We start from the raw sequence: 25,276 nt of genomic DNA on the forward strand, positions 1-25,276 counted from the left end.
CATCCCCATGGGCGATGTCATGGTCATCTTTGGGAAACACAGTCTGCCCTGTACACGTGGTATGAGAGCCCCTGAGAGGCCTCTGGGCCCAGAATCCCCTTTGCTGGTTCCAGGTAGCAGCCGTGCTGTCACCGGGAGCCCATTCTGCTCAGACCCCTCACTCGGACACAGCTAAGACCTCTCCGGTCAAACTCAGCCCGTGCTCAATCCTGGATCTCCTTCCAGAGCTGATCTTGGGGCCCTTCCTGCGGAGGGAAAAGTGGTTAAGCTTTTTTCTTACAAACAATGAAGGAAACGAAAGCAAACACCCCCCCACACACAGACACACCCACACATCAGCCCTATGACCCCGGCATTTGCAGGAGGGTTGACCAAACAGATGGGGAAATGTTGAGACAAAACAAGCTGGGAAATGCCTCCTCAAGCCAGAGGACACAATTCTGTGTTGAGGGCTGGAAGGTGGAGCTGGGGTCCTGGCCTGGCCCAAAGAGCAGAGACTCTCAGACAGCTGGTGGTCAAAATAGGGCCTCTAAATAGAGCCCAGAGCACAGCAGGGTCACGTGGTTGTGAGCAGCTTTCAGAGGGGAAAGAATCATTGAAATCTGGGTTGCTGAGATTCTGGCGGGGGAGTCGTGAGAGCCAGGCCAGCCTCCAGTTAGATTAACAACAGCTCCTCGGAATTAGATCCAGTGGATTCCCATCCTCTACCTCTTCTGGGGTTTGACCCTCCCCCCAGCAATGGGAGAAGAACTCGGGGCTCAGAGAAGGGGAAAGGCTCACAGTAAATCGGTGGTGGAGCTGAGACTTGAACCCACCTCTTTCCACTGAGCTGGCCCAACCAAGGCCTCTTAGGGTTCAGAATCTCTTATAAATGGGTCCAATTATTAATAATAAGGTGACCTCCCATTCGTGGAACTCCCAGGCTGAGCATTACATGCCCCTCCTCACCCAGTCCAACGACACTGCGGGAGGGTTGGGAACGTTATTGACACTCCCATCTTCCAGAGGAGGCAATGGGACTGACACAGGAAAGAGATGGTTGAGAGAGGTGAGCCTCTGAGCCCGGCACCCATGCCCTCAGAAAGAGGAAGTGGCCCGCTCAGACCATGCTGGGCATGCTGGCAATTCCCAGCCCTTGCTGAAGTGTTTGGCGTTTTCTGCCCCGGGGTCATTGGCAACTTGAACTGCTTGCAACCCCAGCCAGATGTGGCTATGTTAACAGGAGTTCCTGGGGGGTGTGGAAGCAGGTGGCGCCTTCAGGCATCCCACTCCCGGCCATCCTATCCCTGCTTCCCGGCAATCCGAGCCAGGATAATTGTCCCCATTTTAACAGACAGGCAAACTGAGGCCCGGAGAGACAATCAGGTCACCCCTCTTCTGGATAGTTGAGGGTGGGGGGGCAAGAAGCTGCAGCTGGGTGCTCGCTGACATCCTGCCCACGTGGCTCCTTCCCCAGGGTGAGTAGGATGCCTAGGAATGATGGAAGAGCAGAGGAGTCAGGAGCTCCTTCCCTGCAGACTTCAACTAATCAGACGGTCCCCGTGACTCATCCCCATATCCCCATGGCCCTGAGGCTGCTCTGGTTTCAGCCTTCCTACCACATCCTTGTTCCTCAGCAGTGAGGACCAGGCCTGCCCCTCCCCTCCCCTGCTCCTGGGGAAGCATTGTCTTCCAACGAAAGGCACCAGATGGGTAGGGTGACCATATAATTTACTGCTCAAACCGGAACACTTTGGGGAGCTATTAATAATTATGTGGGGACAGGAAACATTAACCGAGACTGTCTAAGGCAAACGGGGAAGTCTGATCACTCTGCAGCTGGGCTATTGTTTAGCTCAAAGTATTAAGAGCACAAATGTCCAACACAGAGCACTGGCCACAAACTGGGGCAAAAGAGTTCCTAGGAAGATATATTTTTGAGAATGCCTCAAGTCATATGGCATGCCTGGGCGGGCGGGGCCGGGGGGGCTCAAAACTATGTGCAGAGCTTCAGAGCACACCCTCTGAAAGGAGACTGTCTGGGTTCACATCCTGGTTCTACTTCTTGAGGGCTGTGTGAGCTCAGGTCGGTTACCTAACCTCTCTGACCCTCAGTTTTCTCATCCATAAGACCAATCTACCCCCAAAGGACCATTGTAAAGATGAACTCAGATAACACAGGTAAATCATCCACAACAATTTTGGCACAGATTAAATGCTCAGAAAATAAGAGGCCATTGTTATTTTGTATTAATTTGATTGTTATTAATTAATGATGCCAGGCACTGAAGGGGGCAGACCTCAAGGTCTCAGATAGGGCCCTGCCCTCAGGTACACACAGTCCTGTGGGAATGAAGGCTTGAAGGACAGACCCAGGGCTATGGAATTCAGAGACGTAGGAGGGGTCAGAGAGTCAGAGACTTTCTGACTTGGATGGGGGCATCGGGGTAGGCTTCCTGGAGGAGGTGGACCCTGGGCAGGGTCGTAGTCCACACTCTTTGGAAGATTAAGGCCATAGTTCCTGTTTCTAAAGAGCGTCTGATGTCCCTTTTTCTCCATATGAGTACCCAAAAAGAAAGTTCACTGAAGTTCTGCTTTTTATCTTCATGACAACTTCCATGCGGTATTTGAGATGTCAAATATCAAACTCTTTTCCCTCAAAAGTTCCTTTTGCGGTCCTTGGGCTCACATTTCATCTGCCTAATATTTTGCCCCGGTTGCAAGGAGCACAAGGCCCTCGAACTAGCTGGACTGAAGCCTGATAGGAGGAGCTGGGGCGTGCAGGGTGGTGAACAGGGGAAGCAGGTGAGCGGGCGCTTGGCCTCAGAGCAGGGCTGGCGGCTGACCCTGGAATCAGGGCCCTTGCTGCCTCTGGGCCTCTTGAGTCTGGCTCTGGGCCCGTTCTAGGGACACGTTGCAACTCAGCAGCCCTCTGCCCTTGACTTGACACAACATGCTGGGTTCAGAAACTGCCCAGCATCACCGATTCCCAAATCCAAATCCTGGGGAAAGACTCTTACTGGCGATCTTGGGTCACATGTCTACTCCTTACCCAACCGGCTTCAGCGGCCCAGGACCCAGGGTCAGCAGGTTGGACATCCACTCTCAGAAGAGGGAGAAGGCTTTTGCAGGAGGGGGACGCAGCTTGGGCTTTGCGTGGAGGACACCGAGTGGCTGAGTTTGTGTCAGCCCCTCTGTGGCTGCTTGAGGGGTGGCTGCTGTAGCCCCGTGGCCCAGACGCGGCCCAGAAAGGGAAGTCGCCAGTGAATCAGCAACAGAACCAGAGCTCAAAGCTATTTCCTTCTCCCAGCCCAGGCTTGAGGGTCTGGGGTGAAGGGGGGGGATGGGGGTAGAGGAGCAGGGAGAATGAAATCAAGAAATAACAGGCTTCACAGGAGCGATAATGACATTTTAACTTGAAAATTGCAAGGAGACAGGGCTGCGGAGGCATAGGCAAATTTCCATGCAGATGAGATGCAAATGAGCCTGCCTGTTCTTGCCTGGTGCACCTGGATGTGGCTCGGCGACAAATCCTAACAGGCGCTGCATGGCTATGTGATTGATTATCAAGGCCAGCTGGGATGACAACTGCACTCCCCTCTGGGGAGCTGGGGGAGAGATGAGACTGTTTCTAGAGCGCCCTCTGACGGGGAGACCCTGAGGCATGGCCCTATCTAGTACAGGGATGGCAAATTGGGGGCACATCTATTACTTTTATTGATGCTGGCATCCATGGCAGAAATCATTAATCAATCATAGAATTCTTCTTACTGAGCGGGCCGTGTGCTCTAGGCAGTCCCTACTAATAGATCAAAGTTGGCATTCATTCATTCATTCATTCATCCAACAAATCTTGTCGAGTTTTTTCCCTGTGCCAAGGATATATTGAACAAAGACTTTCCATTCCTGCTCTTGTGAAACTCACAGTTTAGAAAGGGAGATGAGCATTAATAAAATATTACAAAATGGCAATTGGGATAGTGCCTTGATACCTAGTTTCAGTACAGGAGGGTATTGACTTGTCCTCAGTGGCCAGGAAAGGCCCACCGTCTTGCTGATATCTGAAGCATATGAAGGGCTTAAGTAATTGAAAAAGTAGGGGAAGAACATTCCAGGCCCTGAGACAAAGAAGAGCTTTTAAGCAGACAGTTTCAGCACTACACCTACATTCCCTATGATCGTGTTTTGTTTCTTTGCATCCCTTCTGTGGCTTTAAAAAAAAAAAAAAAAAAAAAAAGCTTTATTGAGGTATAATTCACATACCATACAATTCACCCAAAGTGTACAATTCAAATATTTTAGTGTATTCACAGGTATATATTACCACCACAATCAATTTTGGAACATCTTCATGACCTCCAAAAGAAATCCTTTACCCTTTAAGGATTCATACCCTCCCACCCCACACCCCCGGGCCTAAGCAACCACTAAATTACTTTTTGTCTCTACAGATTTGCCTGTTCTGGACATTTCATATAAATGGAGTCATGTAACATATAATCTGTTATGACTGGCTTCTTTTACTTAACCTGAAGTTTACAAGGTTCATCCTTGTTGTAGCATGCATCAGTAGTTTTTCCTTTAAAAAGTTTTTATTGTGATAAAATATATATAACATAAAATTTGCCATTTTAACTATTTTTAAGTGCACAGTTCAGTGGCATTGACATTCACAATGTACTATCATCACCACTATTTCCGTTTGCATCACCCCAAACAGGAACTCTGTACCCATTAAACAATAATTCCCCATTCCCTCCTCCTCCCAGGCCCTGGGAACTTTTTCTTTTTTTTTTTTTAAGTGGGCTCCATGCCCAGTGCAGAGCCCAATACGGGGCTTGAACTCAGGACCCTGAGATCAAGAGCTGAGCTGTTATCAAGAGTCAGATGCTCAACCGACTGAGCCACCCACGTGCCCCAGGCCCTGGTAACTTCTAACTTACCTTATGTTTCTATGAATTTGCTTATGCTGGATATTTCATATAACAGAATCATACAACATTGGTCGTTTTTGTCTGGCTTATTTCACTTAGCATATTGTTTTCAAGAATCATCCATATTGTAGCTGGCGTCAGAACTTCATTCCTTTTACGGATGGATAATTTTCCATTTTATGTACATACCACATTTTGTTTATCCATTTATCTGTTGGTGGACACTTTCGTTATTTCCACATTTTAGCTACTGTGGATGATGCTGCCATGAGCATTGGCATGCAAGTATCAGTTTTTGTTTTTTTTTAAGATTTTATTTATTTATTTGAGAGAGAGAGAATGAGAGACAGAGAGCATGAGAGGGGGGAGGGGCAGAGGGAGAAGCAGACTCCCCGCCGAGCAGGGACCCCGACACGGGACTCGATCCCGGGACTCCAGGATCATGACCTGAGCCGAAGGCAGTCGCTTAACCAACTGAGCCACCCAGGTGCCCCGCAAGTATCTGTTTAAGTCCCTGTTTTAAATTCTTCAGGGTGTACACCTAGGGATGGAATTGCTGGGTCATTTTACGTTGACCTTTTAGAGGAACCCTCAAACTTTTCCACAGTACCTGCATCATTTTACATTCCCATCAGCAATATAAGGGCTTCAATTCACTATGCCTTTATCAACATTTGTGATTTTCTGCTTTTTTGATGATAGCCATCCTAGTAGGTATGAGGTGGTATTTTACTATTTTTGATTTGCATTTCCCTAATGACTAATTATATTGAGCATCTTTCCACATGCTTGCTGGCCATTTGTATATCTTCAGAGAAATGTCTGTTCAATTTCTTTACCCATTTTTAAATTGGGTTGTGTGTCTTTTTATTGTTGACTTGTACTTCTTTATATATTTTTTAATTATTATTATCATTATTATTATTTTTAGAGAGAGTGTGTGTGCATAAGCCAGGGGGTGGGGGGCAGAGGGAGCAGGAGAGAGAGAATCTCAAGCAGGTTCCAAGCCCTGCATGAAGCCCCGTTGAGGGGCTTGATCTCACAACCCTGAGATCATGACCGGAGCTGAGATCAAGAGTTGGTCGCTAACCAACTGAGCCACCCAGGCACCCCTGTAGTCTTTTACATATGTTAGATACTAAACCCTTAATATATATATGATTGGCAAATATTTTCTCCCATTCTGTAGGTTGTCTTTTTCACTTTCCTAATAATGTCTTTTGATGCACAAAAGTTTTCATTTTGATAAAGTCAAATTTAGCAATTTTTACTTTTGTTGCTCATGTTTTTGGTATCATATCTAAGAATCCATGGCCAAATCCAAGCTCATAAAGATTTACTCCTAAGTTTTCTTCTAAGAGTTTTATAGTTTTGACTCTTACATCTAGGTTGTTGATCCACTTCAAGTTAATTTTTATATGGCGTGAAGTAGAGGTCCATCTTCCTTCTTTGACATGTGGAAATCTAGCTGTCCCAACACTGTTTGTTGATTGGCCTTGGCACCCTTGTTGAAAAGCAATTGGCTGTAGATATCGGTTTATTTCTGGACTCTCAATTTTATTGCAATTGTCTGGATGTCTGTCTTTATCACACTGTTTTGATTACCGTAGGTTTGTTTTGAAATTGGGAACTGTGAGTCCTCCATCTTTGTCCCTTTTTTTCATGGTGTTTTGGCTGTTTGGGGCCTCTTGGAATTCTATGTGAACTTGAGGATTGGTTTTTCCATTTCTGCAAAAAAAGGCTGTTGGGATTTTGATACAGATTACATTGAATTCTGCAGATTGCTTTGGGTAGTATTTACATTTTATCAATGTTAAGTCTTCCTATCATGTACCTGAGATGTCTTTCCATGTTTTTAGGTCTTCTTTAATTTTTTCAGCAATGTTTTAAAGTTTGCAGTGTATAGGTCTTTCACCTCCTCGGTTAAATTTATTCCTAGGTTTTATCCTTTCAGATGCTATTGTAAATGGAATTGATTTTTTTTTAAGATTTATTTACTTATTTGAGAGAGAGAGAGTGGGGAAGGGGCAAAGGGCAGGGAGAGAGAATCCTCAAGCAGACTTCCCAATGAGTGCGGAGTCTGATACGGGGCTCAGTCTCAGGACCCTGAGATCATGACCTGAGCCAAAATCAAGAGTCGGCTGCTTAACCAACTAAGTCACCCAAGTGCCCTGTAAATAGAATTGATTTCTTAATTTTCTTTTCAGATTATCCATTGCTGATGTATAAAAACACAACTGATTTTTGTGTGTTGATCTTATATCCTGCAACTATTAGCTCTAGTAGCTTTCTTGTGGATTACTTGGGATTTTCTATTTACAGGGTTATGTCATCTGTGAATAGAGGCCATTTTACTTTCTTTCCAATATGGGCGCCTTTATTTCTTTTTCTTGTCTAATTGCTCTGGCAAGAACGTCCATTACAATGTTGAATAGCAATGGTGAAAGCAGGCATCCTTGTCTTTTTCCTGATCTTAGGGGGGTCAGTTTTGCACCATTGAGTTTGATGTTCGTTGTGGGTTTTTCATAAATGCCATTTAGCGTGTTGAGTTAGTTCCTCTCTATGCCTAGTTTTATGACTATCTTTTATCATGAAAAGGTATTGGATTTTGTCAAATGTCTTTCTGCATCAAGATGGTCATGTGGGTTTTTAACTTTTCATTCTATTAATATGATATATTACATTGATTTATTTTCTTATGCTCAACTACCCTGGCATTCCTGAGATAAAATCTCAGGATATGTTGTTCGGTTTGCTAGTATTTTGTTGAGGATTTTTGTATGTATATTCATAAGGTATATTGGTCTGTAATTTTCTTTTCTTGGGATGTCTTTATCTGGCTCTGGTATTAGGACAATGTTGACTTCATAGGATAAGTTAGGAAGTGACTTCATTCCTTTTTATGGCTAACTAATGTCCCATTGTTTGAATATACCACATTTTGTTTATCCATTCATTAGTTGATCAATATTTGGGTTGCTTCTACCTTTTGGTTATTATTAATAATTATGCTATAAATATTCATGTGCCAATTTTTGCACGGACACATGTTTTCATTTCTCTTGGGTATATTCCTCACAACGGAATTGCTGGGTCATATGGTATCTTGATGTTTAACCATTTGAGAACCTGGCAAACTGTTTTCCAAGGTAGCTGCACCATTTTACATTCCCACCAGCAGTGTACGAGGCTTCTAATTTCTCTACATCCTCACCAACATTTGCTATTATTTGAATTTTGATTCCACCCCTCCTAGTGAGTGTGAAGTGGTACCTCACTGTTGTTTGGATTTGCATTTCCCTGATAGCTAATGATGTTGAGCATCTTTTCATCTGTTTATTGGCATTTTTGTGTATCTTCTTTGGAAAAATGCTTATTCAGATCCATTGCCCATTTTTAAATTGTTTATGTTTATTATTATTGTTATTATTATTATTTAGTTGTGAGAGCTTCCTACGTATTCTTTATACTGAATATTATCCTCTATGGGCCTGCACCTGCAAAGATTTCCAAAAACTGCCCTCGGGCTCCTGGACCCTGCTTAGAGCAGCACGCTTTTGCAGAGAGCCCCATGTGCCTGGGAGGTGTAAAATGCCCTGCAGGGTCCCCATGTCACCAGGTAGAGGCTGACACTTGGTCTGCAATTGTACCTTGGCTTCCTTCCCTTTCTGTCCTGATTGCCTTTTCAACAACTCACCTGCACCTGAGCCTCATCTCCAGGTCTGCTTTTAGGGGAACTTGAGCTCAGACAGAGCTTGGAATGGCTGAGGAACTAAAAGGAAGTCAGTGTTGCCAGAACTCAGAGAGAATATGGAGACTGGGGGATATGGTGAGGTTAGTGCGATAGGCAGAGGCCTGACCACACAGAGCTTTGTGCATCACAGTGATTATCTGGAGAGCCATGGGGTGCCACTGGGCGGTGTAAAGTGGAGCCCAACTTCATTTGGCATTTTGTAATGGTTCCTCTAGGTTCTGTGTGCAAGACACATGAAAGGGCCCCAAGCGGCTGCAGGGAGCCCATGGAGGAGACACTGTGACAGCTGTCCAGAGAAGAGAGGATGGAAGCTGGGATGAGGATGGGGAGTGTGGAGGGAGAGAGAAATGGCAGGTTAGAGAGAGATGGGCAGGTGGATTTCAGGGCTATGGGGAAGTTCAAGGACTCCTGGCGGGTTTCCAGCCTGAGCACCTGGAGAGATGTTCAGTGCACAGAGAGGGCGGCGGGACTGGGAGGGCAGAGTGGGGGTTCCACATGCAAGATGACACCAGTTTACCAACAGCTGCTGGCCCCATCCCATTTCACAGATGGAGCAAGTGAGGCCGGAGGAGTGCAGGGGCTTACCTGGGGTCCCCCAACATGCTCCAAACAGAAGGGGATGGGACTTCAGGAGTCCTGTTGCCCAGCCAGAGAATTTACTCTCCAGGGGGCCCACTAGCTCCAGCCTCAGAAAGCCAGGTTTTTAGCTGGGAGAGGGTAGGGTTTTGAGGCCCATGGGTTTGTCCTGGGCTGGAGGCCAGTTCACAGCCCCCAGAGAACAGAATATCTCTGTTTTATGAGGGCGGCCTGTGCCCTGACTCAGACCAGCTGCCCTGTCCGGGTCTGGCGGGGGTAACTTGAGGGCGTGAGGGTGTGGGGCACCCACGTCAGAGTGGCCAACAAATTGGAGGCTTATCTGCGTTCCCAGATTTGCCATTGATCAGACCAGGCTCCAGATTTTGACCTTTCCCCTCTTTGCCCTGTGACCCCTTTCCTTGGCATTTGACCTTGGGCAGGGCACGTCCCCCTCTCCAGTCTTCTCATCTGTAACATGGGGACATCCCAGAGTATGACTTTTGTGCCCTCAGGTTTGTAGTGACTATCAGATGAGAAAAAGAATGGATAAAAATATACTTTGTAAACTGGAAAGTGCCTCAACTTCTATTTGGGCTCAGTCTTACCTCTGCCCTAAGCCACTGCCAGGTGGATTTCTAAGGCTTTGCTCCCTGACAAGACAATCACCCCTCTGGAGAGGAAAAAGGCCTGGTATGGAGCTCAGGGATCCAGAGATCTTATCACCCTGGCCCGGGAGGCTTGATAAACCCACTGGACAGGTGGAGAAAACTGAGAGGCTGTCTGCTCAGAGTCGTCAGGCCATTAAGCTTAGATTCAAAGGCAGCGCTCTCTGATTCTAAAGATGAGAAAAATCCTTATCCATTTCGTGACCCAACTGGACAGACAGGCCAGAAGAAACAACCTGCCTGGGGTCATGCGGGCAGTCAGCAACAGCGTGTAAATGCCACCTGCGGTCCCCGCCTCCCAGGCCATGCCCCTCCTACCACCCCTTGCCCACCAACACTTCAAGCAAGAGGAAAGGGCCCCCACCGTGGTGAGCTAGACATAGTCATGTCATTGGCAGACTTGGGGAAGGAACTTGGGGTTCCTTGACAGCCCATCCTCCACCAGCACAGAGGGACGCTGCACCTCCAACTCCTCAGAGCTGCCTCTTAGGGGCTGAGGCTTTGCTGAAACGAAGCTCTGTCGTCAGTCATGGGACATCTCCCTGGGGAGACCACACACCACGCCCCCACCATGGGCAGGTTAGGGCAGAAGTCAATTAATCAGAAAACTAATTAAGAAATCCACATGATTCAAAGAGCAAAAAATTCTCTTGGAATCTATTGGTGGCCTTGGAGAAATTTCTTCCTTGATCTGCTGGGTAATGAAAGCGGGGGCTGTGGCCCAGCTGGAGCCAGAGTATGATACCAGATACCATTTCACGAGCACTTACTATGCTCCAGGCACCTTTCTAAGGGCTTTCCACGTAGGAATTCATTTAATACTGACAGCAAGGCTTTGAGATCTGATTATCCTCATTTTATGGATAAGGAAACCAAGGCACAGAAAGGTAGCGCAACTTGGTCAAGGACACACAGCTTGTGAGCCACGGAGCCCAGGCGGAAATCTGGTCTGCCCAGCTCCGGAGCCACGTGACTGACCACATTGCCACACTGGCTTGTGGGCTACAGGGGACAGGAGGTGCCATGCCTAGAGGACCAAGACCGGCCCAGCCAAGGCCCCTGGGGTACAGCAGTGGCCAGGCCTAGCAGGATTTCTGAGGGGACAAAGCCTGTGGCCAACGCAGAAGCAGCAATCAGCCCAGATTGTCCCGAGATGAGTCCAAAGTGTCAGCGTCGTACCAAGTCCTGACTCTGCCCCTCGCTGCATGGCACTCCGAGTCTCGGTTTCCTCCTCAGTAAGATGGAGTGAACTTGGTATTGGCCTCATAGGATTGTTGTGAAAGATCCAGTGAGCCCCGGAAAGCTTCTAAAGTGCTTAGCACCAAGCTAGGCACAAAGAAAATGCAGACTAAATGTTAGCTATTAATATTATGTATTATTTTTTTATATTATTCTTTGTCATTAGATTTCATACCTGCATCCCCTTCCCCCAGGGGCTGCTGTGAGTAGACAGTGTTGGGGTTTGGCTCTTTTTAGAGACAGAGGGATGCACAAGATGGCTTTGGGGAGCCCTCCCTTCCAAGGATTCCGGAACCATCCACCCTCCTCCACAGCCCCCCCCCCTCCCTCGCAGTGTCTGTACTCTCTCTCTCAAGTTAGTTTCCATCCTTGCACCCCAGGTGCCCTGGCTCTCTGCCTGTGGTCCCCACTGGTTGGATGCTGTTGCTATGACAACAGCATTTTAAGAGCCTTCGGCCCCCCTCTGAGGCGACAGGCATGGATGGAGGTGGGCTTATCAACCGCCTCCTGCATCCGCAGGCCAGTCTGGATGGAAGGCAGGAGGGTGGAACGCGAGAATGAGAGCTGGCCTGGGCTGGGGGCTCATGACAACAGCCCACCTCGCCGTGTCACAGGAGAAACATCTGAGTAGTTGATTACAAAGGCAGATTCCAGACATGCCCTGGCTCCCAGGGCCTGAGTTTAATTGTCTGGGTGGGAACCCATAAGAAGCTGCCTTTGATCAGCTCTGCTCAGGGCTCTGAGGCAGGCAGGCCACAGACCACACTTGAAGAAATCTTGAGTCCCAGAAGATTCTTAAAGCCATCTTGGGCATTGAGGTTTGTGTCGCTTTCTCTACTGAGCGGTCTCCCGAAAACCTTGCCTCATCCTCCTAGGCACTCTCCAGTCCCACCTCCCTCTCTTTCCAGAGTTGAGCTGAGTGCCCCACCCTCTGCCTGGAGCCAGGAAAATTCCAGGGCCAGGCTGCCAGAGGCCACCTGGTTAATGCATCCTAGGTGGAGATAGGGCCTCACACTTTCCCAGCATAACAACCATCAGGGGAGGCGCTAGCCGGGGTCACTCTGGGCGATGGGAAAGGCTGGCTATCTCTAGATACCCTAGAAGGGACAGGTGGGGCTAGGTAGAAAGAGATAGGCAGGGAGCTACGTGATCAGGCTCACAGAAATCCCAGAAATGCTGGGGCCTAACAAAACCAGAAATAAGGGAACAAACCAGACTACCCTGCCCCGGGCGTCAGGAGTGGGGAATCTTTTTATGACAGTCACATGGTGACCAACAAAGAATAACCCGACCCCAAAGAAGAAGTAAGCCTTTGAAGATGTTATCACCAGTCCTTACTCAAACGAAGACATCCCAAGAATGATAAGGCCGCAGGCTCCCTGATCAGTCCTAAATAAAAGACTGTCGGTGGAGGCCCCCGTTGGCAACCCTGTCGGGACCCCTCTCACTCCTGAGAGCTTTTTCTGTACCCTTGCTTCATAAAACTCTATCATTTTCCTCACTCCCCTTTGTCCACAAGATTCATTCTTCGGCTCCATGAGACAAGAACCTCACTCTCCCGCTTCACTCTGAGATCAGGGGTATCAAGGCCTTCCCAGCCCGTCCGCCTGCTGGATGGGGATGTGGCTCCCCACTCCCACCCACCCCAACCACCAGCAGAACCCTACGACGCTGGGCACCAGAAGCTTTGCCTAAAGAGAGATGGGGACCTGGGGTGGAGGGAGGAAGTTCACAAAGTCTGAGATGTGCAGGGAGAGAAGAAGACAGAATAGCAGAGGGGGAGAGGGTTCTCTCTGGAGTGCCCGGAGGGGACAGGACCCCATGGGGTTCCTGGAGTATGAGACTGATTGCTTTGTCAGTGGGAGGAGCCGTTGAGAGAGAGTGCATTCCTTGCCCTTACTCCTTCAGGGTGCTCCAGCTGCCTTCCAGCAGATGACTCTCTTTGCCCCAGGCAGGCCCAGAGAATAAACAGCATGCGCTGATTTACTTGACAACACACCCTTTATTCCCTTCCCACACTCACCTCCCTGCTCCTCCACCAGTGGTTCCTGAAATCGTGGCCAAATAAACAGGAACCGGAACCCTTGTCTCAGATAAGAAGCCGCTCCCGAATCCCTCCACTCATGGCAACTATGCCCCGTGGTCCCCAAGGGTAAGCTTACGCACCCCTGGACTCCAGGTAGGTGTCTGGCTTGCCTAAGACTGAGCCCTCTGGAAGGGTCTGTCCCAACAGCTCTCTCCACGATGGGACACGGGGGCTGTGGAGTCAGTCCCAGGCTCTACCGTATCCTGCCTTGCCCTCCACACTCACTATTCTGTTTGTGAGTCAGGTCTTCCTAGAGTTTTTGGGACCTGGGAACAGGTTCAGGTTCTTGCTTTCTCCTACATGGGCCAAACATACAGTGAGTGCTCAGGAGCCACGTCCAGATGAGATCAGCCAGGGCTCCCCAGCTCCCTCCTGTCACTGGGCCCCTCCTCAGCCACCCCTTAGAGCCCAGTGCCATTGGTGGGGGTCCTAGCTAGAGGGATGTAGGGGGACTTATCTGGGGTGAGTCCTCCAGAGACATCTGTGAGTCTGTCCCCTCTGAGGAGAAGCTGCCCCCAGTGGGATGCGGGGTCTGACTCTGCCTGAGGAGTCCCTGCCAGGAGAAGAGGGGGTCAAGGAAGCGCTCAGGGGCTGGAAAGGGAAATGGCTCATGGGGGCCTTTGCCTTCATCAGCCTCTACAGCCTGGCCACCTTCCAGGGGCAGAAGGCCTGCCTGCAAATTTCTGTTCTGCCCCTCTCTGGAGGCACGAGGCCAACAAGGATTTGGTGAACGATCCAGGCCCCGTGAGTCCTGGAGGGGCAGGCCCCGCGAGTCCTGGAGGGGCAGGCCCCGCCTTCCCTTGGAAGTGACATCTCCATTCAGACCCTGGCCCCTGGCAGCTACCCTTTTTAGCTCCGGGGCTGCTGAGCAGGCCGTGAGCCCCGCTGGGCATGGGCAGTGGGCCAGGGCCTTCTTCAGGAAGGTCTGGATCTCCTCGTGTCTCAGCTGGGCCTCCTCCCACAGCTCCTGGCCCAGGCCTTCCTGGCTCAGCGAGGCCACCTGCAGCCCCATGGCCGTGAGCTTCTCTGCAGGGAACTCAGACGCCAGTCGCTGCAGGTAGCGGTGGAGGCGGCGCTGGTCCCCAGGGCTGGCCCTCTGGGCCTTGCCCAGCCTGAGCTGCCTCATCAGGTCCTGACAGTCCATGTGAAACCAGGTCATCTGGGGGCGACAAGACAGGGAGGTGGGGCTCAGGCTAGGAGCAGGACTGTGCCTCTCCGTGAGGACAGGGATGCGCCTCTCCAAGCAGAGAGTAAGCATTGCTGGGTTGAATTCATAAGAAGCTCCCAGTCGATGTCCTGGCCTCCTCCAGCGAAGGACAATGGTCCCCTCTCTTCCCTCAGGTAAACCCACCTGCCATCAGCAACGGTCCCCAGCACCCTTCGGATCCTCAGGCTTGGTCGCCTAGACCTGGGGGCCAACAAAGACTTAACCCTTCGCTGGGGCTGTTTTTCCTTCTCAAGAAGGTGAGGTTGTACTAGATGATCATTCGGGTTCTTGGATTGTGGTGACAGTTGTCTTCACCCCTTAGGAGTGGCACGGAGGGAGGCATCTAACAGACGTTTATTGAGCACCGACTGTTTGGCAGGCTCTGTGCATCTCATGTATGATCATACTGAACGGTACCAGCAGCCCATTTTACAGAGGAGGAAACCAAGGCTCAGACACATGAAATCACTTGCCCCAGCTCACGTGGCAAGCCAGGGGGGAGCTGGGATTTGAACTCAGGTGTGTCTAGCCTTCGAGAGAGTATCTTCTAAGCACCACCCCGCACGGGAGAAACTAGTCCAGCCGGGACGGTGCACACATAGTCCCCAGCGAGACCCAGGCCCGGGGACCCCCTCACTCAGCTGGGCCTCTGCCCCATTTTGGGATTCTGCCTGTCCCTACTTCACCTACAAAATGTCTGCAGGCTGCAAAGGAGCCAACTCGTTCCCAGCAGCTCATGAAAAACATAATCTTTCCATTAATTTAGAAGCCGACAGCGAGCTGTTAGCTGTGGGGATTGGAGAACTGTTTTCTCCAAGGAAACCATCTTTCCGCGGATTAAGGGAACTTGTCTTTAGATAAATGGCTTCATATTCGCGGAAGCACACAGAGCTCATGGCTGGGAAAGGGCTCTGTAAATCTCTGTTAGTGGCACAATTGTTTTATTATTATTTAGTGCCAAAGCTGCCGGACGCACGCTCTCGGGCCTGGGGCTGAGCCCAGCCCAGGGCTGTCCTGTCTGTCTGTTTGGGACTCCATCTTCTGGGCTGAGCTGGATAGGGATGGGTAGCACCTCAACAATCATCTTACCCAACCCTAGGTTGTGTGGATTAAGATTCAGGGCCAGAGAGGAGCGGGGGGGCCTGCCCAGGTCAAATAGCGAGATGACCCTAGTGGGATTCCAGGTAAGGCTCCCACCTCCTCCTGTAGGACCTCCAGGCCTGGGGGACAGGGGGAGCTCTATTTTCCCACATGCCGCGCCCCCCCAGCCCCCCGCCCAGTCTTCCTTCCTCCGCCTCACTCCTCACTCTCCCGCTGGCTACTTGGTCTCTGTGGGGGCCGACCCTGCACCCGGCACCGGGGAGGGATGAGGACATAGTCCAGGGGCTCGCCTCCCGGGGGGCTGACAGCAGGTGATGAAGCCACAGGATAATTTCAGATCATAATGAGCACCGTGAAGTGAGACAAACAGGGTGCCCAGAGGGTTGGGGGGCCAGGCGGCCAGGCGGGGACACGTGAGCTGAGCACTGAAGACAAGAAACCAGCCGGTCTCGAGGAAAAGCCTTCCCAACTGAGCGACCAGCATGTGCGAAGGTGCAAAGCCACAGTGAGTTTGCTTTACAGGGCCAAAATGGGCTAAAATTAGTAAGCAGGGGAGAGAAGCTGCCAGATGCCCTTAACCCATGAGGCATTACCACCGCCCCTACCGCTCTTAATGATGATCATATTGGTGTCGATAATAATAACACCAACTTTGAGTAAAGCCCCGGGGTTGGGTGGGGGGTTACTTACATTTCATTTCCTACTCTCACTACCCAGCAGGGCTGGCCCCAGAGCCAGAGGACCTGGGTTTGAATCTCAGCTCCGCCGCTTCCCTGCTGTGTGACCCTGGATGAGTTACTTGACCTCTCTGTGTTTCCTCGTACATAAAATGGGCATAATAATAGCACCCGCCTCAGAGGGTTGGTGTGTCAATAAAATGACATGTGAATGATGAACAGGGCCTGCCACATAGTAAGAACTACAGAAACACTGGTTATGATTACTATTATGATCGTTATTACTGACGAGGAGCCGAGGCCCAGAGCAGTGAAGACCGTCACTGAGGTCACACGGCCTGAGCAGACAGGAGCTGCCCCTGGCTCTAAGCCTCAGATTCTGCCACTGCCTGGCTCTCTACTGTCAGCTGGGAGTGGGGGTCCCTCCACTGCCACTGTCCACATCCCTTGCCAGCTGCCCCACAGAGACAGAGAGTGGCCTGTCCTCCCGGCGCCCCAGGCGGGCCTTGACCAGAGTCCCTCTTGCTGCCCTCCAAAGCATCCTGTGTTCTCCCTTTCCTGTGTGCTGGGCCAGCCTGACAGCTGGGAGGCTGGGGTCAGGCCCTTCCCACACTCTGTCCTTGGTGGCGAGTGCGAGGGGGTGAGTCTGAGGGCACTGGGGCTGGGTCAGAGCTGGAGTTCTTGTCCCATCTGGGGTACAGCTCTCCCGGGCAGCTCCTTGTCCTCCTAAGCCTCAGTCCCTATCAGAAAAATGAGAGATTTGACTAAATGGATTTGGGGGATGGGGGTCTTAAGTCAAATCCTGCTTGGCCACCGGCCCTCTGGGGAACCATGAGCGAGACCCTTCCCTCTTTGGGCCTCCGTTTACTCATCCACTGAATGGAAACAGTGTTGGCACCCCTCTCTCATAAAGATATGGTGAGATTAGGGGCACCTCGCTGGCTCAGTCAGTAGAGCGTGTGACCTGATCTCCGGGTTGTGAGTTCGAACCCCACATTGGGCATAGAGCCTACTTTAAAATAAATAAATAAATAAATAAATAAATAAATAAATAAATAAATAAAACCGAGATGATGAGATCAAGTCAAGCAAGGTTTGTGAAGCACTTATAGGAGCGTCTGGCATGGAGTCCACAATCACTAATGTGGGCTCATCTCATAATCATATCATCATCATCATCATCATCACCACACCTGACTGAACAGGGGAATCTATTACCCCCTGCTCTCCCAGGTTTGGAGAAGAACAGAGAGCATCATGAATGCATCTGTGTTCAAATTCCAGCTCTTCTTTTCTGCAGCTGTGTGGCCTTGGGCAAGGCCCTTTCCCTCTTAGGGCCTCAGTTTGCTCATCTGGCAAGTGGAACCACTCAACCTTGCTACACTGGATTGCCAAGAGATCATGGATACAAAGCAAAGGAGTTCGTCTTGCCTCCTACCCCAGTACTGCCCCACTCCCATGCCCTAGGGGAGCCCTACCCTCTCCTCCCTGCTCCTGGCCAAACTCTGGGTTCCTGGCAAGGACCAAGGCCTCTGCTCTGAGGGTGCTCAGAGAAGCCTCTGGGCCCACCTTCTCCAACTACCCCCCCTTCCCTAGCTCCCGCCATCTGTGCAGGACAAGGTGAGGCATGGGAAGGAGCACTAGAATGGTGCCATGGGCTTGCTGTGTGACACTGGCTAAATGGCAGCCCTTCTCTGATCCTGTTTTCTCAGCTCTGCAACAGAGGGGTGGGACAAGATCAACATTCTTAGCCTGGTCTGACTACCTAAATTTGTCTGCAGTGAGCTACCCGTGGAGACAGAGTCTATGGCTTCGACTGGATTCTTGGAACTACCTGGCCCCCTTCCCCTAATCCCAACGTTTAAGAAGCAGGTGATTTCTGAGTGTCCTTTGAGAGCTGATGTTCAGGTCGCTGGGGGGCTGCCGGGTGTAGTGGGACAAGCTGGGGTCAGAGATCAGCCAGGACTGATTTAGGGGGGTAACCTATCCTCTCAAACCTTGCTTCTCTCCTAGAAAATCAGGTAATGCCTTCTTCCCACCCCGCAGGACTATAGAATGAATCATGCAAGGAGCCTAGTGCTGTGTGTGGGCTGCTTCCTGCCCCCCCCACCTCCCGACTGGAGCGGGCGGGGAGGGGTCTGTGCAGGGGGGCCCCAGGGCTCACCTTCTGGCAGAAGTGGTGCAGGTGGAGTAGCGTCTCCAGGTCTGTGCGCTGTCGCTCAGCCGCCATGTAGAAGTGGGTCAGCTTAGCCTGGAAGGCCCGCTGGGTGGAGGCGAAGGCTGCCAGTTCCCGGGACTCTGCTCCTCCTGCCTCGCTGGTCCCTCCCAGCTGAGCGGCCTGCTTGGACAGCTCCAGGCCGCGGCGGTACTGGGCCTGAGCGGGGAGAGCAGGGGGCGCCGCTCAGCTCCCATCCTAGCCGAGGCCTCGCCCAGAGGTCAGGAACCTCCGCTGCCCCACTGCTGAGTTGTGAGACTTGCCAGACCTCTGTTGCCTCATCTACAGAATGGGGGCCAGGCCTCTGCCTCAGCAGCTCACTTGCCTCGCTGGGACTCTGCTTAGGGTCACCCTGACCCGGGGTCTGGGTTAGGGGCTCCTGCTGTGTGCCCCCACGTCTCCTTTTCTGTTTGTCTCCCTATTTGTCTGCCACCCCCAGCCCCCACTGGCCTGGGAGCTCCCTGAGGACTGAAAGGGGCTGAATCACCCATGTTCTAGGGTCCAGTACATCAAGGATACAAATTCTTTGCCCCTGACCTCTGAGGCTGACTGAATGGTCTCGGGTGGGACCCTGGAATCTGCATTTTATGAAATTTTCCAGGGATTCTGAGATAGGTCTTTTTTGGACATGGTGGTCCAGGAAGGCTTCCTGGAGGAGACAGCATCTAAGCTGAACCCTTCGTGATCTCAGCTGGTCTTCTCACTATCTCTGGAAGTTTCCTTGCACTCTCCTACCTCCACACCTTTGCCCCAGCCGTGCCCCCCTCCTCCACTGCCTTCTCCATGTGCCCCGGTCCTGCTCCTCAGTCTTAGGAACGCACTGCAGCCTGAAGGAAGAAGTCCTCAAACTCCGCATGGGCCTTCTCCACAGTCTCCAAGCTTCTGTCTGTGGGGCTCAGCACCTGCAGGCACAAGCTCCCCTCCTGCTCCATCCAGTTGCTGACCTAGGGCAGGGGAGGGAGGTGCGGACATGAGGGGTGCCCGGGGGGATGTCTCTTAGCCGGTTCCCCAACTCCCTGGGAGGTGGGGATCTTCTCCTCCTCAGTTATTTAGTGGCTGGGCTCTGCCCATTGGCCTAGACTGAGACCTTCCCAGTTCTGGGGAGGAGGGACAGCTTGGGGAGGGTGGGTGCATTGTCATGTTCTTCAAATACCTGAAGGGGAGGGGCTTGGGTGGCTCAGTCGTTAAGCGTCTACCTTTGGCTCAGGTCATGACCCGGGAGTCCCAGGATCGAGCCCCACATCGGGCTCCCTGCTCAGTGGGGAACCTGCTTCTCCCTCTTCTTCTGCCCCTCCCCCTCCTTCTCTTTCTCTCTCTCACTCTCTCTCTCTCTCTCAAATAAATTAAATTAAATAAAAACAAATACCTGAAGGGGAGAGGACTCCCCAAGAGGGACCCCAGGGGGCGTCTGGCCCAGCCAGTACCATGCACGAAGTAGGCCTTCTGTGCACACTTATCTGAACAGGGTGGCAAATTTCAGCTTACTCTAACCACTTGCCGCCACCAATCATAAAAGAGGCAGCCTTGAGAGTAATGAACTCCCCATCCCCAGGGGTGTGCAAACAGTGCTGGAGGAAAAGCTGTCTTCTGTAGAGTAAGGTGCATGGGTGCTATGAAGTAAAGTGCTATGAACTCACTGTGTCAACTGGGCAAGTCACTTCCCCTTTCTGGGCCTCAACTTATTCAGGGGCAAAATGGGGGTAGACATGAGGAATCCGCAAGGGACAGAGGGGTTACAACGGCTCTCGAACCCATGAACAGAAGTCCCCTTATTCTGGGATGCCTTCAAGAGTATGTATCCACTCACTTATCTTCAAAGAGCCTAGCGTGGCAGGCACTAATATTATTCCCCACTGAACAGATGGGGAAACTGAGGCAGTGAACAGTGAAATAACCTGCGTAGGGGCACAGTCAGTGCTGGAGCCAGGATTAGAGCCCACGCTGTTGTGCGCTCCATGGCCCCAGCCTGGAGGGACACGCCACTTGAGGCACCGGCAGTCCGAGGAGCGATGCCAGGTGGGGGCTCCAGGATCCCCAGGTGCGTGACCACAGGCAGGTGATGTCATGTCCCCCGCCTCAGTGTCCTCATCGATGAGTGGGAGAAATCCCGGCATCTTCCTACATCACTGGCAAGTGATAAGTTGCAAAATCATGGTAGATGCAGAGGCTCTGGCCCAGGGCTTGGCGGGGTGAGCGGGGCTTCACCCGTTCAGCACCTATGGAATGCCATGTCACGTGCCATGTCCGGGGATGCCTGCCTGGCCCTTGGAGAACGGCCAGCCTTGTGTCCTTACACCAGAGCGGAGTGCCTAGCTGCGGCTGGGCCTGGAGCGGGGCCTTCCCTGCAGAGGCCAGCCTCCCCCTTCACCTGGTGGATGGCAGCTTCCAGGGGGCCCAGGCGGATGCGGAGCTCTAGCCTCCCCAGGAGGTGGTTAGATGCAGTGACCAGGACATGCAGCTGCTCATCCACGAGGCCGTACAAGGCAACAGCTTCGGCCAGATGGCTCCTGGGAGGTGGAAGAGGGGGAAAGAGGGCCCCAGATGTTCCCCCCCTCCAGTAGTCCTGCCCATCATAGTCACACTGCCCCCCCCACAACCCCCCCCAATTCTGTCTGGCCTGGGCATTCCAGCTGCTGACTTGCTGTGTGACCTTGGGCAGGTCCCTATACTTCTCTGGACCTCAGACTGGCCCTCCAGGGGACTGGGAAGACTGGAGGACACACCCAATGACCCTCCCCTTCCCTGGAAGGGTATGAAGTGAGCTGGACAGATCTGGGTTCCAATCTCCACGCCCACCCTAAGCCAACTGAATCAGACTCAGAGTGCAGCCTGGACATCAGTGCTTTCTAAAGCTTCTTAGTTCCAGGGGGCAGCAAGGACTGAGCACCAGCCCTCACACACTCAAAACTCAACGCAGTGCCCAGCACAGTGTTTGTTAGCGCTTATTATTTCTATTGTAATGATGGTGAGTGGCTGTAACACAACCTTGTACCCCAAGCCTCCATTTTATAGATAGGAAAACTGAGGTCCAGAGAGAGGAACTGACTCTCACGCATGGCATTCCGAATTGAAACCTGCTGTACAGCTGTTTGCATATACTTTTTAAAAATTGTCAAAGCCAGTAAGACATAAGTGAAGGGATGCAGATGGGATTCAGGCATGGTAACACTGCGGTGGAGGGAGGAACACCCCTCAAATCCCACCCCACCGTCCTCTGCCCTACGGGGTCTTAACTTCGGAAGGAAAAGGGAAAAAATGCGATGGAAGGAAAGCCTGCTTTCCTTGTTCTGGGCCTCCTCATCTGACTGCAGCTTCCCACAGATCACTGCCCTTCCAGGAAGGGGTGAGGGCCCAGGGTCGGTGGTGCTCGGGATGGAAAATGCCAGCCTGCCTGGGGGGACAGAGGGAGGAAGGGGCCGGCAGGCGGCAGCTGCGGGGTCCTACCGGCAGAACCAACGGGCACAGCAGCCCGTGTGGGCCCACAGCGCCCCCTGGTGGAGCTGCTGGGGGCAACAGTCTGGAGAGGCCCAAGGTGGACAGAGGAGCCGGGCAGCCAGCCAGTGAGGCGGGGTCAGGCTGGGAAAGACAGTGCCAGCCCCACCAGGCCCTGTGAGGAGCAGGGAGACGGCTCCACGCCCAGCACCAGGCGCCGCATCAGCGTGAATCTCTCTGTGCTGCAGCTCAGGGGGACGTGTTCAAGATTCTGGGCCAGGCTGCCTCGGTTCAAGTCTTGACCCCACCGCAGCTCAGCTGTGTGATCCTGGGAAAGTCACTCAACCTCCCTGGGCCTCAGGCCCCTCTGTTGTAAAATGAGGATAATGCTAGACTCCACCTTGTGGGAATTAAACAAATTAATATTTGCAAAGCCCTTAGAACTAGGCTGTGCTCGTACTAAGTGCTATTTAGGTGTTGGTTAAATAAACAAATTATTCTTGGAAGCTTGTGTAAACTTTGTTAATTGTGTTTGTTCTAATGGAGATAAAATATCTCCAATCACTGATTTAATTACTGATTTGCACCCCCCACCCCTAAATTTAAGCAAACCGGTCCTTTCCAGGAATACATATTTGTTGTTTTGTGGCTCTGAGACCACTGACCCAGCATAAGGTTCCCTCCACCAGGCTGAGGAGCCCCCCAGGGAAGGCGGGGTGGTGCAGGGCTTGCTGCTTAGATGTTCTGGCCTTTAGAGCATTTCCCTGTGCTTCCATCACCCATCGGCCAAATGAGGACGATGTGGCCCTCACAAGGTTCTTTTGAGGAATAAACGAGGTGCGCCCTTGAAGAAACTCAGCCCAGTGTCTTAGAAAGTCAGAGAAAGTGCTTGAGGGTGACCAGAAACGAGCAGGGACTGTTCTCAGATACCTACCTTGGGCTGAAGATGGCCAGGGCTGAAGGATGGGCGGCAGAGAAGGGGCGGGGACCTTACCAAAGCCTCAGCCCAGGATAGGGGCCCTGCAAATGCCCCCATCCTAGACCCACCTTGTGGGTCCCCAGCTCCAAGCCCTCAGGGCCAGGGAACAAAGGTGAGGAAAGAAAAGCCTGGCCATTCCTACCTGACGTCAGGGTTGAAGTCCAGCCTACCAGCTTCCTGCCGCAGCCTGGCCAGAGTGGCTCCCCCTTCCCGCTGGAGGCCCAGCAGGCCTGGGTCCCTCAGCACGGCCTCCATCAGCTCCTTGGACTTGCTCAGACACCTGGAGGCCTCCTGTCAGTGCAGGGAGGTGGCCTGAGGCTCAATCCCCACTCTGGGTCTACAGCCTTCCAGGGCTCCCCACACCCAGATCATGCCTGATTCCCCCAGTTTGGCATTCAAGGTCCTGCAGAAAGTCTCTCCTTTCTATCTCTCAAGCATCTCCTCAAGCCACGCCTCCTCTTGTCGCCATGGCAACCTCACTGGTCCAAACGCCCTCATTTCTCCAGGACCCTCAGCCCAGTCTCTTCACGGCTCTCCCTGCTGCTCTCTGGCTCCCCCTGCAGTCGGTTCTCTGCATGGCAGCTGGAAGGGTCTCAATGTGCCAAGGTGTTCATCCCGCGGCTCAAAACTCTCCCACGGCTTCCCTGCCAGCTTAGAGTCCAATCCCAGTCCAACTCCTTGATCCAGCCTCCGTGGGATTAGAAGATCCTCCAGTTGTTCTCTTCTACTCCTACCCCACTCCCACCACTCTGTTCTACATCGGCCTCCGTGCTCTTCTTGAACATACCAGAGCAATCCCACCTCAGCACCTTGGCACGTATTTGCCCTCCACCCAGAGCAGTCCCCCTCTTATTCCCATCATCGGCTCCTTCCCATCATCATCCTCAGGCATCAACTTAAATACTCATCTCTTTAGGGAGACCCTCCCTCTTTCCCTATTGTTCTCGATCTGACTTTCATGGCATTTGGCACAATTTGTAGCTACATATCCATTTCTTTGTTTACTTTTTAAAGGATTGCCTCTACCACTGAACCCACTAAAACCTCCGAGGGTGGGGACGAGTCGGTTTGGCCCAGGCTGGGGTCTCCAGGGCGTGACACATAGTGAGTGGCCTATAGATATTAGTCCAATGAACGAAGACCCACCCTGGCTGTCCCCTTCACTGAGCCCTTGGTCCATGGAATCTGGGGTGCAGTAGGCTTCCCCACCCCATGTATCTGGCTCACCTGCACCCCTCCAGGGGGGTCGCTCTTCTCAAACTGCCTGATGGAAGCCTTTAGAAAGGAGGAGGCCCGGCGGAGGTCAGCAAGGAAAGGGTCCAACTTCTGCATGATGGAAGACCAGAGTGGGGGTGTCAGCCTGGGCCAGCGAGGAGGGTGCCTGCCCACGCCAGGAGGACCCAGGGCGGGCATCAGGCAGTGGTTCTCAAACTTGAGCTGCATCAGAATCATCTAGAGGGCTGGTTAAAACCCAGACTGCTGAGCCCCACTCCTGAATTCCTGATTTAATTCTTTTGGGGTGGGGCCTGAGAATGTGCATCTCTAACAAGTTCCCAGGTGTTGCTGATGCTGCTGGTCCAGGCACCACACTTTGAGAACCACTGATGCTGGGAATGAGAGAAGGAGAGAAAAGAAGACCCAAGATATCCCCTGGGGAAGGGGAAGAAGCAGATGTGGGAGGCCAGAGCTAGGGGACATCCTCTGCTGGGTCCCACTTCAGCCTAACTCCACCACTGACTAGTTGTGAGACCTTGGGCAAGTTGCCTAACCTCTCGGTGCCTCTGCTTCCTCCTCCATAAAATGGGATCACAGTAGTTCCTACCTTATAGGCTTGCAGGAGGATGAAATGGGTTCACGTGCACAAGGCACTTAGTGTATTAGCCACCATCATCATGAGTTTTATATTCTGGGTCTATAGGTTAGATTTCATTTCAAGGGATGGTTTTTAAAGTGAAAATATAGTTCAAAGGCCACAGGATTCATCAGAGAGGAATTGGGGGCCTGTGGGATGAATAGGAAAGGAGATCGCTCAATATATATATACCCTTTAGTAGCCTTTTAATTTTTTAACACACTGCCTCTTCAAAAACAGGCACAGGTTCAATAGGAGAGCACCCAGTCACCAAACAAATAAGCAAACCACCCACTGCATTAGACTGTTGGTGGAGACCAGTGGTTCTCACTGAGGGTGATTCCGTCCCCCAGGGGACATTAAGCAAAGTCTGGAGATGTTTTCGGTTGTCATAATTGGTGAGGTGCTCCTGTCAGAGTGGGTAGTGGCCGGGGATGGTGCTAATCATGCTACAATGTACTAGAGAGCCCCCCACCCCAAAAGAATTATCCAGTCCCAAAGGTGAACAGTGCCGAGGATGAGCAGCCCTGGTCTAGGGAAAGTCGAGGGCAGCATTTATGGGCACTGGTTTCTGTGCCAT

General features: G+C 51.7%; 1 protein-coding gene across 1 annotated transcript in view; it reads right to left on the reverse strand.

The window, feature by feature from the left end:
* Positions 1 to 13,014: 13,014 nt before the first annotated feature.
* The window catches only part of KIAA1755 (KIAA1755 ortholog), a 40,230-nt gene continuing 27,968 nt past the window's right edge, over positions 13,015 to 25,276 (reverse strand). The window contains exons 9-14 of the mRNA XM_035006300.1: positions 24,072 to 24,170; positions 22,987 to 23,135; positions 20,802 to 20,940; positions 19,255 to 19,377; positions 18,383 to 18,592; positions 13,015 to 14,392 (exon numbers count right to left, since the gene is read on the reverse strand). Coding sequence (XP_034862191.1) covers positions 13,667 to 14,392; positions 18,383 to 18,592; positions 19,255 to 19,377; positions 20,802 to 20,940; positions 22,987 to 23,135; positions 24,072 to 24,170 — 1,446 coding nt within the window. The 3' untranslated portion in view covers positions 13,015 to 13,666. The remainder of the gene's footprint in view (positions 14,393 to 18,382; positions 18,593 to 19,254; positions 19,378 to 20,801; positions 20,941 to 22,986; positions 23,136 to 24,071; positions 24,171 to 25,276) is intronic.

Source organism: Mirounga leonina, unplaced genomic scaffold (assembly GCF_011800145.1).
Source record: "Mirounga leonina isolate KUSES-001 unplaced genomic scaffold, KU_Mleo_1.0 Mir_150, whole genome shotgun sequence".
In the NCBI taxonomy this organism is placed as follows: Eukaryota; Metazoa; Chordata; class Mammalia; order Carnivora; family Phocidae; genus Mirounga; species Mirounga leonina.